Source organism: Hemicordylus capensis, chromosome 4, assembly GCF_027244095.1.
Source record: "Hemicordylus capensis ecotype Gifberg chromosome 4, rHemCap1.1.pri, whole genome shotgun sequence".
In the NCBI taxonomy this organism is placed as follows: Eukaryota; Metazoa; Chordata; class Lepidosauria; order Squamata; family Cordylidae; genus Hemicordylus; species Hemicordylus capensis.
The window spans coordinates 136,752,634-136,771,893 of NC_069660.1; the positions used below are offsets into that span (position 1 = coordinate 136,752,634).

The following is a 19,260-nucleotide window of genomic DNA, read 5'->3' on the forward strand; positions in this document are numbered from 1 at the left end:
ATTTCTTACAATCTGATCTATGAAAAGTCAGTTGTTCTTATTGCCTACCTTTTTCTTTAAATCTAATAATAAATCCTTGTTGTGGAAGTGTGCTACTCTTCATTTTGGACCTGCCTTAGTCACACACCTTTGAAGGCATAGGACTACTCAGCCCTTTTTGGGAGGGTTTTGCCACTTTACCCCACCCTCACCCCAGGAACCTTCTTTGGAGAGTGGGTTTTACCACATGAGGGAAACCCTCATGTGGATGGTGGCAGCCTACTGTGAATCCCTTAGACAAGGATTCAACCCCAGTGAACTTCCCGCTCCTCCTCTGGTTCTGGTAGGAGTCATGACACTTGTAAAGGGGAATCCTTGGCACAGGTGGGGATGTGGCTAAAGAAAGAGGCCTCCGTACCTTTAGAGGAGACAGCTGAGAAGCAGCAGAGGGTCCTTTAAGCCCCCTGGCAGCATCCCAAATGACAGCCCGGGCTGGCTGCAGCCCAGGCTGTCATTTGGGAGGCCTGCAGGGGGCTTGGAGGAGCCTGTGCCACTTCTCCACTGCCTCCTCTAAAGGTACAGAGGCCTCTTTCTTTAGCTACACCACCACCACACGGGCTGCCTTTAGCATTAGGACTAGGGATACCCTTTACTTGTAAAGGGGAATGCTCAAATCTAGTTCAGCCTGCTTTGATGGCCAGACTGGACCAGGACTGGTTTCGCCAAACCGGTCGAATGTCCGGTCCACACGACCCTACCTCCTACTTTATTTTTCCTTCACATATGAGCAGAAAACGGGAGCACAGACATCTTTTTAAAGTGGGTAGGATGCTTCTCTTATCTAGTGTTTAATTATGTTAATAAGCCTATAGTCTTATTATTTATTATTATTTATTTGATTTCTATACCGTCCTTCCAAAAATGGCTCAGAGAGGTTTACACAGAGAAATAACCTCTTGCAGGAAGATTTGGTTCATTTGGGGTTTTTTCCCCCAAAGCTACTTCTCTTCTATTCCCTGAAGCAAAGCTTCAGCCAAAAATGCATTGGGACTGCTAGTGATTGTTTTTCTAATAAACTGTCTTTTGCAACTGGACAGTGTTCCTGGTTTTGTTTTTTTCTGGTTTGTGGTGCTGCCTCAATTTTTTTAACTCAGCAGTGGGGAACACCTACTGCTGATAGTTAACTGCATCACAAACCATGATATCACACCAAGTTTCTAGGAAGACAAAGCAATATAGACGTTTCAGACTAGGGTATACAACATCAAGCAAAATAATGTTTGAGCAGCTACTTTTCGCCCCCAGGATACATCCCAAGGAAAAAAGAAAACTGTTGCTTTTCATGCCACAGCCTGTGTGCTCTGTTAAGTGTTCCACTTCCATGTCTGGTTACAGAAATACAGGTCCTTGAAATAAAAGGAAAAGGAAAGCTTCCTCCAAGATGTTGTGCCAACAATGGAATCTAGAGATGCTGTACTCACATACAACAAACCAAGAACATACTTGCAAGCCCCGCCCCTGTGCTGATGTGCTCTAGAACCTTGCCCCCTGCTCTCCACAGTTACAACATTTGTAACTGCTCTCCACAGTTACAACAAGAGCCCCTGGTGGCGCAGTGGTAAAACTGCCGCCCTGTAACCAGAAGGTTGCAAGTTCGATCCTGACCAAGGGGCTCAAGGTTGACTCAGCCTTCCATCCTTCCGAGGTTGGTAAAATGAGTACCCAGAATGTTGGGGGGCAATATGCTAAATCACTGTAAACCGCTTAGAGAGCTTCCAGCTATAGAGCGGTATATAAATGTAAGTGCTATTGCTATTGCTATTTATCTGCAGAGACAAACACTGTATTCATGGAGAGATTCTTCCCATGATCAAGGCACTGGGATATCCATGGGAAGAATCTCCCATGAGCATAGCATTTGTCTCTATAGGCAAATACTGCAACTGTGTAGAGCACGGGGTGGGATTTCAGAGTGTGTCCATGCGGGGTCATGACTTTCAGGTGCACTCTAGGGGTTGCTGTACACTAACCCTAGATTCCATGGCAACCAAACAGGGCAAATAGCTCAAAGAGTTCGACAAAGCAGCAGTACTGCTTCCTAGCCAGTTACAGTGCTGCAACTTTTCACTGAGTGCAGAACCACTAGTCAAGAAAAATTCTTTTTGGAGTGGCTGACTGACTGACACCCTGCCCTCCAGAGGACCTAATGAGTCAGGATCACAGCCTGCTTGTTGACATGGCATACCAGAGTGCTTACTTGTGAGTCCAAATCTGCAAAGTCCAGCAGCAACATTTTTATGTCTTACCTCCTTCTCCTACCAGAAGAGAACTGCAGATGTGTGCTAAGTACCGTAGCATTTCATGGACATTTTCTACATCGATTATAAATGACACTGATCATTTCATTCAGTTATGTATTATAACTGGCATTTTACATTTATTTAATGAGATCTTTGAGAATGTCTTGTTAATCTTAATGAATTAATGTTTTGCATTGTATAAGTCTAGATGCCACACTGAGTATTTTTAATACTCTATAAACATTTAAACTCTAAACATTTTTACAAAACTTTAAACTCTAAACATTACAAAAATTGATCCCCCCCCCGCACCAAAAAAAATAACATCTAAGATGCCAAATGGGAACTCACCATCATTGTTTTTGTCCAGACTTTTAAATGCTAGTTTCATTTTCTTCTCATGGTCTTTAAGGTAGTTCATGAATTCTTCAAAATCCAGCTTGCCATCCTGGTTAGTATCTCCAGCTCTGAAAATTTTCTATTAAAAAGGGCAGATTGAAAAAATATTAGTAAAGGTGCCTATAAAATTAAATACCACATTCCAAGAAGGAGACTTCTCACATTCTGAAATAGTTATTTCTATAGACATTTTAAAAAATGCTCCTGTTTCTTGCAAAGGTGAGTAAATTTAAGCGCAGTTATCAATTTAACCACAGTATTCTTTTGAGGCAGAGCCTATAGAACTTTATCATCTAAAAGTTACAAGGACTGCATCCCAACTTGCCATGACACTTATCCACTGATAACTATGGGCTGGATGTTATCCATGATGTTAACACCTCCAACCTACAGGATTCTCTAAGGAAATATTCAAAGTACATACCAGATGTAACCATTATTCATATAGTCTTATTTAAAGAGTGTGGGACAAACACATCAATAGCAATGCTTTTAAACAATGTTATTGCTTGCAAAGGACTATCCTGGTTCCGATGCAACATTTCCTTAACAGGAGTGATTTCAGTACAATACTTAGGGAGCAATCCATTCCAAAAATATTATATAAGAAATGGCCTGCAGGATCAGAGTAAGAGCCCCTCTAGACCAACATAATTTTCCAACAAGGCCAGTCAGATGCCTCTGGGAGTCCACAAGGAATATGTGAATGCTGCAATTCTCATATGTTGTTTAACATTATGAGAGTTCTCAAACTTGGTTCCAGAGATGTTGTTGGACTACAACTCCCAATCATCCCCAGCCACAATGGCCAAAGGTGATGATGGGAGTTGTAGTCTAACATCTCAGGACCCAAGTTCGAGAACCCTTGCATTATTATTTAGTATTTAACAGTCAGTCAATCAATCTTTATTACAGTCATAGACCAGCATAAAGTATAAGGCGTGATTACATACTACAACTAAAAGTATACATTAAAAGCCTGGGGGTGGACAATACAAGCATATAATGAAAGACTATGATAAAAGACTATAAGAATCACAAGTGGCAGTACATTATAAAATTAAATGATGGTTGTCTAAGACAGAGCAAGACCACAAACTAAATGACTCTTGATTAAGAAGAGGCATAAAAGAGAGAAGCAAGAATGCATTAAAAAGTTATATGAAAAACATAGAGGCATATAAAATCATACAAAATTGCAGTTAACAGCAATTAATAATGGTAAAAGATGCATATGAATATTTATAAAAGGCATCATAAAAACATCATTTTTAAAAGGCATAAAAAAGAGAAACAAGAATGCATTAAAAAGTTATATGCAAAATGCGGAAGCATATAAAATTATACAAGGGCAACTATAGACCTAGTAAGAGTTTTATCAATTTAGGTCAAGGTAAAAAGCCAAGCCAGCTGTGGTACTATAGAATTGTAGGTATTCTGGGCTGCCATGAAGTGGTCGAGTTAGTCCATAAAGTTGGGTGCTGGGCACGAACAGCAGGTCATCATCTGCCGGATTTTAATTGCTGCCATGCAGAACCTGGCAACACTCTAAGTGGTGGGTTACTATCAGAAAGCAGTAGACAGGTATAAAAATGGTCCGTATAATCAGGATAGTTATGTAACAATGGCAGAATGAAGGTGTCATGAATGTCCCTATAATAAACACTGAAGGAGGACGTGCCATTGTTTCTACTCGCCCTGAGTTGCAGGGGCACTGATGTTCCTAGAGTGGGATCTTCCTATATTGTTCCTCAAGCACAGCTGAGGGAAGAACATGGCAACATTCCAGTGTGAAGGCCCCCCCCCTTGTGCTTTGGGACTTCCAGTTGTGTTAGGTATGCCACAGGAGAGATAGTATGCCTGAGTCCTTCACTGATCAGGAAGTTTGGGGCATTGCCTATATCAGATTGTTGCTCTATGTCTGTAATACGCTGTTTGATAAGTGCCTTGGCTGGATCATAGCCCATGTTAACTAAGAGAGGTGGGGATATGCCCAGGGACAATATTTTAGTCATAATTGACTGTTTCCAACTGGATTGGAAGTCATTGCTCCGGGTTTGGGGGGGGGCGGGCAGGCAAGGCCTAAGGGACAGAAAGACAGTCTAAGCCACAGTTTCTCAACCACCAGTCCCTGGACCGCTGCTGGTCCCCGAAGGGTTGAGTGCTGGTCCCTGACTGGGAGTCAAACCCCCCCCCAACAACTGCAATCAAGGCACTCACTTCCTCAATTTTGCACATGGCACGGAAGAGGGAGACGAGTATCATGGAGACACGGGACCCTGCTTCCGCCTTGCCTCCACGTGCTGCTGAGATCTTCCTACAGCTATCTTTATCTTTACAACTTCAAACTGTATGCAGCGTAGGGGCATCGACGAAAAAGTATGGAAGTGGGCGCCACTTGAAGGGCTGCTGGTTCTTGCACGCTCATTATTTGCAGCCAAAGGTTGATTGATTGAAACCCAGCTGCCTGTTGCGGCCGAGGCGCCTTGAGAGAAAACCCTGTTTCCCTCTTCGGTGGGGTGTTGTGGTCCCTCGGCCCCCTGTAACCACCTGGTCTGCGGTCCCCTTTGTGACCTTGCCAGGGGGTGGAACTTCTGGCTGGGATCATGCCGTGGTGAGGGCTAAGTGGTGGAGGGAGGGAGGAGTGCCACCTTGATTTGGGCTTTACAGAAAGGGAGTGCAAGTGGACCTTCTTCGGGGAAGGGGAGCAAGCACACGTACCAAGGAGGGCTAAGTGGCGGAGGGAGGCGGCGTGGTTCAGGGGAGAGGCAAGAGACCATTTTGTGCATTCATGCAAAAGGGTCATTGGATGAATGGTACTGGAATGAAGTGATCCTGGGGATTTGATGCCCAGCACGGTTCGTGTCCGATCCCAACCAATTTAAAACCAGCTGCCTGTTGTGGCCAAGGCACCTTGAGAGGGGATGCCGTTTCCCTCTTGGATTGGTGGGCCGTTGTGGTCCCTCGGCTCCCTATAACCCCCTGGTCTGCACTGCCGGTGGAAGACAGCAGTCTCTTTTATGACTTCGCTGGGCAGCGGGGACAACCTCTGGCCGGGATCACGCTGTGGTGAGGGCTAAGCAGTGGAGGAAGGGAGGAGGGCTGCCTTGGCTTGCTTCGCAGTGACTCATGGGCAGCATGTGGGACCATGTGAGCTGCGTGGCCCCAAAGGCAGGCTGGTGTGATTGGTGCATGCAGGGGAGTTGGGAGGGGGCACAGAAGCGTGTGCTGCGAGAGAGGATGGGGGAACACCTGCTACACTCTGGTGCGCAAGCACAGCAGCAGCAGCTCTTGGACCCAGGCGACCTTCCGAGCGCGGTCCGGTGCACCATTGCCTCACCCACCCTGAACAGTGCCTTGTCTCCCCAGCAAGGAAGACGAGCCATCCACCACAACACCCCGCGCCCCCCGCCATCTCAGAATTGCCCCCTTCCCTTTAACACCAGGTCCCCACCACTCTTCTTCACGTTTTTCTTTCACCATTAAAAAAAACCCCATTCCCAGCGCCTGCCACATAACTGTTTTTAAGGAGTTTTGGAGGAGCTGCGCAGGTTTCATCAGGTCCGCCTCACAAAGTGCACATCTAAGAGCAGGATCCAGATCAAGCCAGGTCAGTGATCATGACCAAGCAGCATCGACACAAATGAGAGATGACTAAATTAATTTCAGTGGGTGGTCCTGACTAAGGTGGTCTGGATCCGGCCCTGCAACTACACAACTCCGGCTAAAACTCCAACTCCATCAAGAGAGGGTTAAACTGCAGACTGCAGGCTCTACTGACCACTTGCCCAGCTCTCTTTTCCTCACCTCCTTTTTGCTTTGCTTGACATCCAGCCTGATGAAGAGTTTTGGGGAATTCAAAAGCTTGCTTGTATGTTGGTTTTGTAGTTTTTGAATTTTTCTAATGGCCCAACATCCCCTCTCCATTGAGTAATCACAAGCACCCCCACCCCACACATACTGAAGACATACTGGAGACATATTTGTTCACCCAGGCTTTTAGATTCAGGGGTTCTCAACCTTGGGTCCCCAGATGTTGGTGGACTTAAACTCCCATAATCCCCAGCCATAATGGCCAAATGCCATTGTGGTTGGGGGTTATGGGAGTTTACGTCCACCAACATCTGAGGACCCAAGGTTGAGAACCCCTAATATTCCAAATTTAATGATTTTAATGCTTATATTATTTTAATTGTAAACTGCCCAGAGATACAAGTTTTGGGCAGTATAGAAGTCTGTTATAGATAGATAGATAGATAGATAGATAGATAGATAGATAGATAGATAGATAGACAGATAGATAGACAGATAGATAGATAGACAGATAGATAGATAGATAGACAGACAAACTTAAACTTGAAACCCCTTTACTAACTGCTGGTTTGGGAAACTGCGCATGAAGAATGCAGCGGTCCTTGAAACTCTGCACGAGGAATTTAGTGGTCCTTGACTCCAAAAAGGTTGAGAAACACTGGAAGCCAATAGTTAAGTATGTTAATCTAGACCCTTGCCTCTACTTTCATCAAGCCTATCTCCAGTTGCAAGGTGGCGTTAGAGACACATCTTGGAACTTGAAGGGCTGCTCTTAGGAACTTTGATTGGGGCTCCAATGGGGCAAAGTTGAGGAAGAGGCTCAGCTGGGCACCGTAGAGCTGTGCTAGCAGCTTGGCTTCATACAATTTAAGTGCTGTAGGTATATAATGGCCATCTCTTGTCCGGAGAAACGTAAGGATAGCAAAGGTACTCCTCTGTGCATTAATGCTGTATAGTCCCCATGTGTCTTCCTAATGCCAGTGGAGTAAAGGACTACCCCCAGGTATTTAAAACAAGAAACCTATTCAGTCTTGTGCCCTTTTATTAACTAAGTGCAGATCTTGGGCCTTTTAGCAAAGACCATAATTTTGGGTTTATGGTAATTAAGTTTCATTAGATCTTCCTTGCAATACCATGTGAAGGCCCTCAATGCATATTTAAGGCCAATGAGAGTCCTTGATAGTATTGCTATATCATCTGTATAAAGTAGGGTGGAAATATGGGCTCCTGCAAGTTTAGTGGGGTGGAAATCTAGGTTGTTGAGTTGGCCCACCATGGTGTTAACGTATAAGTTAAATAATAGTGAGCTAGTATTCAGCTTTGCTTTACACCCTTTCATGTATCGCTGGCACTTGTGAGATGTCTCTGGGGGTTACACTTTACCTTGAGCGATGTGCCAGTGTGACACATAGTATTAAGTATAACAGTCACTGGTCAATCGAGCAAGCCTCCAGGTTCTCTCATAATTCAACTCATGAGATAGAGTCAAAAGCCGCTTTAAAGTCAAAGGCTACATAAAGGGAGGTTGTGTTGTAGGAAGAGTATTTTTCAATAAGGTGCTGGAGTACTAGGCACTGGTTGATTATAGACCGACCTTCCCTGAAGCCAGCCTGTTCCTCCACTAGCAGACTTTCCTGCTCCAGCCAGTCCTGTAATTTCCAATGCAGATGTCTTGCATAGAGCTTGCTAATTGTGTTGAGCAGGCTAATGGGTCTGTAATTGGCCAAGTCGTTTTTATTGCCCTTTTTGAAAATAGGAACACTAATTGCTGTCCCCCAATCCTTGAGGATGGCCATGAGTATCAATGAAGGTAAATAGTGAGGCCAGAACAGAGACCCACCAATCCAGATTGTTTTCAATAGCCTCAGGTGGAATCAGGTCCTCTCCTGGGGCCTTCTCCGTTGGGCAACAAGGCTCTTGATCTCAGATGTTGTCACTGGAGTCATGTCCTCTACAGCTTGCCCAGGGTGTCCACCTTCCGCATGTCATGCCCACACCTCCCAAGGTGTGGGCATGACATGCGGAAGAGGAGTGGGGGTAGGGGACTTACCAGGAAGCGGGGAGGCACTTGAGAGGATCAGGTCTGTGATTTGAGTGGGGATGTAGTGGAGACAGGCCAAGGCAAGTGTCTGCTGCAGGAGGAGCTAGCAGGGCCAAGTGATCTTTGAAGGAAAGGATCAGGATCAGAGTCAGAAATTGAGCAGCCGTTATCTCCTAGAGGATGTAGGCGGGAAAGGCATCAACAGCATGTGATGGAATTAGGAATAAGTAATCGACTATTGGCAAGAAGACAGCAGAAGACGGATTGAAATTATGGCAGCTGGCGGGGGTGGAGTGCACGTGGCTGTGCGCTATAAAATTTGACAGCTTGTAACTTGAACAGATTGCTGGAAACAACCTGTCTAACCAGCCTTGTGCTTTTTGTCAGATAGTTTGTGAACCTGGAATTTGAACTTCCAGAATTTTGCTGGAAAGCCTGGGTCATTGGCTTTTGTGGTGCTGGAAAGTGAGGAAGAGAAGGCAAGGGACCAGGGGTGACCCCCTATTCCTTAAGAGACCTGGCTGGTGGTTTGGCTTCCCTCACTTCACCTTGGGTTCTCTCCTCTTGCAAGCTCTCTGTCAGTCCTTTAATCCCAACCTGACTGGGATCTTCCTGGGCAAATGCTCTGTCAGATCCAAGCAAGAAGAAATGGGGGTGAGGGAAAGAATTGACTGAAGAGGCTGTAAGTGGGCCTCTGGAAGGTGGAAGAGTGAAGGCAAAGGGCCAGGGCTGACCATTAAGGCTTGGTGGGTAAAACACCCCTTTCCTTTTTCTTGTCACAGCAAAAAATTAATAAAAATTCATGGTTGAAACACAAACACACAGGCACACACAGTTTTTCAAATTCATTTTATATCAGAAAGTGGGTGAAACTTGTAAACAGCACACTTGTCTTGTAAGAAACACTTATTCCATCTATATCAATCAGTGTGGCAGAGATTAAAAGATCTCTCTCCCAATCCTCTACCTCAGGCAGGGAGAAATAATTGTGCCAAAAGTCAGTCCCATCTATATAACTGGATGATCCAGTCCTGGGCTCTGTCCTGTTTACAATTCAAATTCTATCATTAGGGGGGGCGGGGGATGACATCATATTGCAATTCAGACGATCCTCTAAGCACATGATGGTGACTACCCCACAGTCTAAATCCTACATTACATCTAACCTTTAAATCCAGGGTAGAGAATGTATGGTTTTCCATTCAGATGATCAAGCTCGGAAAAATTAGTTTTTTCTCCTTTTTCTGGCAAAAAAACCCCCAGTTTTCTTCTGGAGGGAAAGGCGGGGCGGAATTCTGGGTGATTTTCCAAGCCTTCGCATCTCTTATAAGAACATATTTTAATTGGCTATTGTTATATTTTAGCAACATTGTTATTTGTCTAACGTCTTCTAAAAGTACTTTTGTACATATTTTAAAGACTTAATTAAAAACCTGCATTCTTGAGAGCCGCTGTAGTTTCCATATATATATAGTGATGGGGCGGGGGGGTGGATTGAGATAGGAAGTGTATTTTACTGTATAAACTCTCTCCCTCATGACTAGTCAAGCACCATAATGAAGCTGATGTGATTAGAAAGCACATGTGCTTAGGCACAGTATTACATGGACATATACAATTTTTTAAAAATAGAGAGAGATGGAATAAAGGGTAAAATGTCTATTTCATGAAACATAAAAAGCTTTTTACTGTACCTTGATTACTGCAGGGACCATACTGGGCCCATGGGCCACCAGTTGTATTCACTGTGTCATATGAACAGAATATCTCAGTACAGAAACTCTGTTTCACACACTGTGAACTAGCTGCACTGGTTTAACTGGAACTACAAAAGAGAGTCTCCTGTGTGTTTATTTAAAACATTCTTCTACAGAAAATGTTCCACCTGTCACAATGACTTTAAATTGGCAACCAAGTACAACCGGCTCTTAATGTCTGCAATGGTGCCTTCCATGAAGAAAGGTTTCTCCAATAATGGCTTTGCTGCTGATTCTAGTAATAGCATAACAAGCTCGGGCAGCCTTCACTTTTCCATCTGGCCTTCTTGAAGTTTCTGTTAATTTTATCTAGACTGCCTCAAGCAGTAATGTGAGCTTAAAAAACACAATGTGTGAATGCAATAAACACATTTGGAAACAAGACTTAATAATAACTATATGTACTTATTAATCAGATCACCGTGATTGGCTACAGTTGGTTGTCAGGTCTGCACTGTAACAAACCTGGGTTTGCTAGCATGTAACGTGTACATTTTCCTCTAAAGTATTTGCTTGGAGGGAATGTTTTCCTTTCTAGCCTATTTTGTATTCAGCCCAAACTATAATATTGGTTTATTCTAACATAGCTGAAACAAAGCAACATTTGAACCCAAGGTTTGAAGTCGGTTTCAAATCTTGGTTTATTTTAAAGAAGTTGGTTAGAATAAACTAAGATCAGTCAGTTCAGATGTCACAAACAATCTCTGTTTTGCTTTTAACCACAATCCAAAGTAGAATTCTTCCATGGCTCATGTGGACAGGGGATGGAGGGAAAGTGCTCTCAAGCCTTGAGACAATGCACAGAACCAAAATTTGTGTTTACCTGTGACATCTGAACCAGCCCAATAGTCAGAGAATTGTTTTTGCATTGTTTCAGCTTAGGAAAATAGATGACTATAGGGATTTAGGGGGGGAACCCTTAAGATTGCCTGATATCCTCTAAAATCTTAACATCTTAAAGTTGGAATGGAATGACATTTTGAATACTGAACACATTATTTCTCTGCTTCTATGAGCAATCGGTGTCAAAGTGCACCTCAGTCTTTACTGATATAATCAAGATATTAACTGGAGGACAAGGAAAGTAGATCTGAATCATTAAAAGCTATTGACTTGCTTACGCCAATCTGCAGAACATTCTAACTGTGAAAGACACCTGGTGCAGTCCACCCTACTGCCAAGCAAATAAAATGAGACTGAAGTGATAGAGGTGGGTAACCCAGGCGTCTCTTATACAGACTGAACAGGAGTCATCAGCCTATGGCATGGGTGCCAAAAAGCAGCACACAAAATGATTTTCAGCAGCACTCACACTGCTAGGAAGACTGGTCATTACAATGCCCACTGCCTGCCTCTAGCCGGCCTGTTACTGCTTGCTATAATAGGCAGCAGATATTCAGGATCAGCAACGGAGATCTCTCTGGCTGGCTCTCTCTTGAATGCACACAATCTGAACAAATGAACACGGGTGTGCAAGAGGTCCACTGTCTGCTACAGCAAGCAGTGACACAAAAGCTGGGAGCAAGCAGTGGGCATCATAGCAGCTCGCCTTCGCCACGTGAGCTCTCTCTCTCTCTCCTCTCCAGCAACTAACTCCTGAAATGGAAGAGAGAAAGCACAAACATTTGCGGAAGGACAGAGACACAGACTAGTCAGTGGTACTTAATGCCAGCTAGAGAACAGCACTGAACGCTGCTGGGAAGAAGAAAAGCGGCAATCAGCATGGGCACTCTAGTAGCTGGGGGCATGGCCAGCAACTGAAAGGGTGGGTGGCATCATGGCCCAGCAGACACCAGAGGCAGGGCTAGCGAGGTGGGGATGCCAGTTTTGCTTTGAGTGACACATCTCCTCAAGCTGCCCATTAAGACTTAGCACAGTGCTTGTAAAAGGTTGCTGACCCCTCACTAAAGTATCCTGCAGCCATGGGAATACTCCATAAACTAGCATTACTTCTTGATTCTCAGGTGGTGGTTGTAGCAGAAGTGCCATAAGCCTGCTGGATGTAAATGACAAGTGAAACCCCATTTATTTCAGCAGAAATTTAATACAGAGTCTACCTTTTCTCCTCTATCTTAAACTGTGTTTAAAGACAGTGGTTTTATTGCACTACTAATATTTTGAAGCCTGTTATAATAATGGGCGCTAGCCTTTTCCTCTCCCCTTTACTGGTTTTTTTTTTTTTTAAATACTGACGCCGCCGTTGCCTCCGAAGTCCCACCCTCCCAACTTCCGAAACCACCTTACCCCGGCCCGTGACAGTTGAGAAAAGAAAGACCTCAATTGAAGAGGGAGAGAGGAGCTCGCAAGCAGTGCTCCTCCCTCTGCAAAGGCTCTGCCCGAACTGGCGCTTGGGGCGGAAAGCACTGCTTGCGAGCTCCTCTCTCCCTCTTCAATTTAAGTCTTTCTTTTCTCAACTGTCACGGGCCAGGGTAAGGTGGTTTCGGAAGTTGGGAGGGAGGGAGGGAGGGTGGGACTTTGGTGGCAACGGCGGCGGCAGCATTTTTACTTTTCGTTTTCTTCGGCCTTCGCTCAGCCCCCGGTCCCAGCCTCCGTCTCCCTGGGCCGGTCTGGACCTCTGCCGCCATTCCCCCTCCTGCCACCCACCGCGGCCCGTGTCTCTGGCCGGGCCGGCCACCCAGGGCTCCGGCGGGCCCGCCACCCACCGCCGCCGCGGCTCCAGCAGGCCCACCGCCGCCGCCCATGGCTCCGGCCGGGCCCTCCGCTGCCCGGGGCCTCTCCCTTGTCGCCGTGGCATGTCCTCTGGCCAAGGCAGCGGCGGCCAGTGTCCCCCAGTGCCACTCACCCGGCTTCTTCGGGGCGGCCGCTTCTGGCCGCCCAAGATGGCCACCGGGTGCCGGTGGTCGTGTCTCCCTTGCTCTGTTCTGCGCATGCACTCCGCGCATGCGCAGAACAGGCCAGGGAGGCATGGACACACGCTTGGTGTCCGTCCACGGACGGACACCAAGGGTTTTATTATAGAGGATATTTTATGATGTGTAGACACTTTTTTTAAAACCACAAAAACATGAGTGACAGGACAGCTCAATCATACAGAGTTAAGCACCTAAACAGATTGGAAACAACAGGCTTAGATGGGCCCACCTCCCCACAGGATCAGGCTGGGAAAAATTATAAATATATTTTATTGATTGTTCAATTTTTTTACCGCCTTTCATAAAGCATCCCAAGGCAGTTTACAAAAGTTAAAATACAATGAAAATTCCATAAAAATAATTTAAAACCTTAAAATTAGTTACAGTAAAAACCATAACACCACCACCACAACAAAAACCACCATTAAAAAGACAACAGAAGTGAAAAACCATGTAAATAAACCAAGTGAAATAAGCAGGACTGGGTGTGGCCGTTACTTGGATATGGAAGGGAGTGCCTAGGAAGCTGCACATGCACTTCTCTAACTTCTTTAAAGGAAAGGCAGAATAGACATTAATTAACAAAACAAACTAAACCTTAAACATGTGACCTAGTTAACCCAGTAGTTATCAAATAAGAAGTTGCTTTCAGAAGTTGAAGGAAGCAGGCTCAGGACATACAGAAGTAAGTACTTCTTTATACATTTAACTTGCTTAATGCTCTGCCTCACAATTTAGTGATTGCCATTAGCTTACATGGCGAGCTGTAATACATTCACAAACAGCCCAAATAATATGCACGGCATTTCCTTGTTCAAAATAGTATGAGTTGCTGACTCAGGTTACGATGCCGGAGGCAACAGCTTTGTGTGTATCTGATCATGTTAATCACTGAAACAGTTCAAAGGTGAATATTAGCCATCCCAATGAGATGATTATGCTACCTTAATGATATGCAAGCAAGCAATCCCACTGGCAGACTTTTCTGTTTCTTAAAGAACATTTACAAGCAATAAACCAGAAATACACCTTAAGTGGCACAGCGGGGAAATGCTTGACTAACAAACAGAAGGCTGATGGTTCAAATCCCTGCTGGTACTATATCAGGCAGCAGCGATATAGGAAGATGCTGAAAGGCATCATCTCACACTGCACAGGAGGAGGCGATGGTAAACCCCTCCTGTATTCTACCAAAGAAAACCACAAGGCTCTGTGGGCACCAGGAGTCAAAACCGACTTGACGGCACACTTTACTTTAGCTATACAGAGAGCCACCTAATGGAGCAGCAGGGAAATGACTTGATTATCAAGCCAGAGGTTGCCGGTTCGAAACCCTGCTGCTATGTTTCCCAGACTATGGGAAACACCTATATCGAGCAGAAGCGATATAGGAAGATGCTGAAAGGCATCATCTCATACTGCACAGGAGAAGGCAATGGTAAATCCCTCCTATATTCTACCAAAGAAAACCACAAGGCTCTGTGGTCGCCAGCAGTCGAAACCGACTTGACAGCACACTTTACTTTAGCTATACTGAGACTGAAACAACAAAAAACGTAAGCTTATCCATACAGTTTTTCAGTATAGTCACTTGTAACATCAGTGTCTAGTTCTCGGTTTCCAAATCAGCATATTAAACCATATTACCCTTCTAAATGTACCAGTGTGCTTTAAAACAGATTCATGCTCTCATGGACACAAATATCTGCAGGCAAACCATTTCCACCATCCGCTCTCAGGAGTCTTGAGCATTGTTTGCTATTACTGTACTTAGTTCACAAGTCCTGATCTAGTCCTGATCTGAGAGCAGAGTATTTGTGTGTTGTAGCAACAGAAAAAAACAAACATCATACATGTGTCTTAACTACAGATGTCGTACCCTACAGCTACAGACATTTGTCAGATACAATGCAGTGCAACAGGTTCGGTAACAAAAGTATAAATAGAAATATTTCCATTGATTAGCAGTTTCAAACATTTCTCATCACTAAAGCACGCAATATTGCCCAGGACAAGTCTTATCAATAGGCAGCAGATTTTGGAGTACCATGAACGGATAGCAAACTGACATCTATTTAGCGTATTATATTTTCACCAGCACTGGATTTCTTACTCAGGGATCAAATAATTTTAAGTCACCTTTGGCACAGGGATGTGCATGAATCACAATTCGAAGTGTGATTCGCAACAGGTCCCTGGTACGTTTAAAATGGAGAAGAGCAGGTTCATTCATACCTGCTCCTCTGCCACTCGCCGCCACTTCCTGTATCGCTCCCATGCCAGCAGCACTCTCCCCAGCTGTCCTCATGCAATGCCAGCACACACATGACCTCCACGCATTCACAGTGGCCATCTGCGTGGTCAGCATGGTTGTAAACTATGTAGACTATGAGTCACTTCAGATGCTAAATTTCTTAAAGATGTACACATATAAGTGTAGAGTACAAATATTAAATGTGTTTCCAAACACATGGATTATATAAGTACACTTGTCAGTGACCATAACTGGCTATAATTCCCTGATGAGTATCCATTTAGTGGTACATACAGGTTGATCTGTATGTAATGTGCGACATCCATGACAGGTCACCAGGACATGTAGCTCACAGAAGCTTTACCACTGGGTTCCAATTATTACCTTAATTAGGGCCAAGGACAAAGCTACATATTAAGTCAGACGGATAGCTATTGCTGAAAAGAACATCTCAGCATTCCATCTTCCTCTCTGTTCACCCAGTAATGTGTAGATCCTTGACATGATCCCATTGTATTCCCACAACTGGGATATGTGCCAAAGCGTGTAGTTATGTAATGTCACTGCACTCAAAGTGAAGCATAATTGCAAACATGCTCTTTTACTATATGTTACCAGGAGAGGAAGGAGAAGGAGATAGGCAACTGCTGTTTTCAACAGCAAACATGGATCTGCTATAGATTGTGTAGTTGCTTAAGAATGCTTTGGACTGTTACCTTACCATGCCATCAAACTCGCTATGCTACTGTTGAGGTAGCATGGTAGATTGCTTGTAAATTGGGCCACTAGAGGCACACAATTGTTCTGCTTCGTGCCAATCCATTACCACATTAATGGGAAGAGACTACTATTAGCCTAGTATAGGCAAACATCCACATTGAGCCCACTCAGCCAGGGCGGAATACAGGGAAGAATTAAGGCCATGTACTTCACCTTAAGTGGTGCAGCAGGGAAATGCTTGACTAACAAGCAGGAAGCTGCGGTTCAAAACCCCACTGGTACTATATTGGGCAGCAGCGATATAGGATGATGCTGAAAGGCATCCTCTCATACTGCACGGGAGGAGGCAATGGTAAACCCCTCCTTTATTCTACCAAAGAAAACCACAGGGCTCTGTGGGTGCCAGGAGTTGAAATCGACTTGATGGCACACTTTAAAATCCCTTATGTATAGTGTGAAGTAAAATCAGTGAACTCAGTCCCATAAATTTCCACTAATTCCACACATTAGATGGCTAGTGTGCGTCTTTACAGCACTACATCAATCATCTGTTTAAAAAAAAAAAATCCTTCTGAGTCTGCACTACTAGAGTTGGCTTATTCACATCTTCCCCTTCCCTCATCCCTTAGGCGGCCCGCCCAGGTTCGCACCCACCTTCTCTGCGTCATCTCCCAGAGGGATACCCAACGCTTTAAGGCCAGCTTGCAGTTCGGCAATGTCTACTCGTCCGTCCTCGTTGAGATCTAGCTTCTTGAAGAGATTCTCGTATCTCGAATGATTTTCGGCCGCGTCACAGGCAGCCTCCGGGAGCACAAACCCCTTTAGGAAGCGAAACATCGTTCAGCCTTAGCAGAGGGAAGGAAAGACAAAGTGGTGACCAGAAGAAGATGCGGCCCAGGAAAAGACAGAGAGCAATTGCGGGGCGGGAGGGGAGTCCCTACAATTTGATCGACTGCTAAAATGCACAATCGGCTTCTCCTTTCCGGGTTGCTATTGCTGCCTCCGGGAGGAGCAAAAACACGTTAGAGGCGATCGCACGCAGCTGAAGCCAACACCCAAGGAGGAGCAGGAAGGGGAAGAGCAGGTTTCCCCCTCTCATTGGGTTCCCCGGGCTTGCCTGGTCACGGCCGGGGTGGGGCTTGATTCATCTTTTCTCCTCCTCCCTCCCTCCCACGTGCAAGGGAGTAGGCTCTCTGCAGAGCCTACGCCTAGCTAGCCTACCCTAAGCCTAGGAGGCGATCGCGGGAAGCAGTAGCTTGCCTTTGTTTGGAACGGTGACTCCAGAGCGCGTATGCTTTGGGTTTGAGGTGGACCTTTACATGGACGTAAGTCTCGCTAGAGTTCCGCAGGGCTGAAGTACCAAGTAGATCTGCTCAGCATTGAAGTCGGTAACAGGGGCACTTGCGATTTTTGAGCAGACAGGCTTAGTATCGCTATCGCGCTGCCTGCGCTCTTGCTTGGGATTTAAATCGGGTAGGGCTTCGGAGTAAACTTATTTAGGCTCGTAATAAGGGACAAACAGTTTTGCTACCTCTATTTCTCTTCTACTGTTAAGTCTTCCTTACACGATGTAGTTGGCCTAAAAGGGGTTTTTTTTGGGGGGGGGAGTAGGAGGGTTAGCTTAACTGGCCCCCATCAGTCCTAAATCCAAGCAACATCCATTTATTTAAAAGTTATTTGTTTGAAAAGAAATTGGGGGGTGGAGAAAAATGCCTACAGGTATGGTTCCTGCTTGCGTTTAGTTTTCTTTTTAAAAATATGGTCGATGTCTTTCTTCGTTGTAATAAATTCTGAGGGTATTGCTAAATCGGTGCACAGAATAGGACCAAATTGGCAAGGTTTGTAACAAGATATACGACATACAGTATAGGCGTTTAACAGGTGAAGCTTATCCCACATAGACCTGCTGATGGGAGAACCTAGGCCTGAGCTTCCACTTGTTATTGTAGCAGCAGTAGATAGTAGGGAGTAAGATTCTTTAGCTACATACCTATGTAACAGGTACATTTTAAGGCACAACTTATATCTAGGGTTAAAAAAATTCACTTTTTGCGTTTTTTGGCCTGCTGTGTGAAAAAACGCCCAATTGACACACATTTAAATGTTAAATTCCTGATTCAAAATAATTGGCTTTGCAGCCAATCTGCTCTCTGAAAAAACTGATTGCAGCAGCTGATAAGTTCCTGCATGTGATAAAGAGGGGCCATTAAAGTGATAAGAAGTGATTTATTCTTACTTGCATCTCTTTTATGGGTTATTCCTTAATTTATGGAAGTTATTTTAAGAGGACCTTATGATCCAGATTATTACATAAGTAATGATTAAAAAAAAACTTTCTTAGCTGCCCAACAACAAATTGTTCTCTGGGCGGCTCACAACACGTATTCTGCACACTGTTACGTTCTCCAAAGAGATCATTATCATTAAAATGTTAAAATCAGTTAAAATCCAGCATTAAAAGTATTAAAACTATAAATCTCATTAAAAGCCTTGCTGTATAAATGTGTCTTCAGTACCTATTTAAAAGTTGCCAGAGATGGGGAGGCTCTTATTTCAACAGGGAGCACATTCCAAAGCCTCGGGGCAGCAACGGAGAAACTAGATGGCGGCAACTGCAGACAGATCTCTCCAGATGATCTTAATGGGCTATGGAGCTCATGGTGAAGAAGATGTTCTCTTAAATACCCAGGGCCTAAGCTGTTTAGGGTTTTATAGGTAACAAGTGAATTTTAGCCCGTTGAAAAACGGGTGCTAGTAATGCCTTCGGCCCCCGCCGTCTCGGACGCCGCCACCGAACCGCCCTCCCAGCTGCCCGATCCCACCATTTCTACAGGAAAGAGGAGCTCGCTAGCAGAGCTTCTCTCTCTGCAAAGGCTCTTCTCAAACTGGCGCTTTGAGCGGAAAGGGCGTCCTTTCCGCTCAAATCGCCAGTTTGAGAAGAGCCTTTGAAGAGAGAGAAGCTCTGCTAGCGAGCTCCTCTTTCCTGTAGAAATTGTGGGATCGGGCAGCTGGGAGGGCGGTTCGGCGGCGGCGTCCGAGGCGGCATTTTTTAGGGCCAATTTGGCCCTTAGTAATATGGGGGGGGGACGGGAATGGTGGGATCGGGCTAGGGCCCCAAGGTTTC

At 44.9% G+C, this 19,260-nt stretch overlaps 2 protein-coding genes across 5 annotated transcripts in view; one reads left to right on the forward strand and one right to left on the reverse strand.

Moving 5' to 3' along the window:
• The window catches only part of EEIG2 (EEIG family member 2), a 157,012-nt gene that overhangs the window by 54,292 nt on the left and 83,460 nt on the right, over positions 1 to 19,260 (forward strand). For both annotated transcript variants that reach the window (XM_053243518.1, XM_053243520.1), the window contains one exon: positions 16,766 to 17,461. In XM_053243518.1, the coding sequence (XP_053099493.1) occupies positions 17,456 to 17,461 (6 nt within the window). In that variant the 5' untranslated portion in view covers positions 16,766 to 17,455. Of the gene's footprint in view, positions 1 to 16,765; positions 17,462 to 19,260 lie in introns of those variants that run through there.
• Positions 1 to 19,260, reverse strand: part of SLC25A24 (solute carrier family 25 member 24) — a 60,727-nt gene that overhangs the window by 30,450 nt on the left and 11,017 nt on the right. Inside the window, exons 1-3 of one of the 3 annotated variants that reach the window (XM_053243516.1) lie at positions 17,358 to 17,384; positions 16,791 to 16,981; positions 2,631 to 2,757 (exon numbers count right to left, since the gene is read on the reverse strand). In XM_053243516.1, coding sequence (XP_053099491.1) covers positions 2,631 to 2,757; positions 16,791 to 16,973 — 310 coding nt within the window. In that variant the 5' untranslated portion in view covers positions 16,974 to 16,981; positions 17,358 to 17,384. Of the gene's footprint in view, positions 1 to 2,630; positions 2,758 to 16,790; positions 16,982 to 17,077; positions 17,253 to 17,357; positions 17,385 to 19,260 lie in introns of those variants that run through there. The other 2 variants (XM_053243515.1, XM_053243514.1) reach the window with 2 other exon arrangements.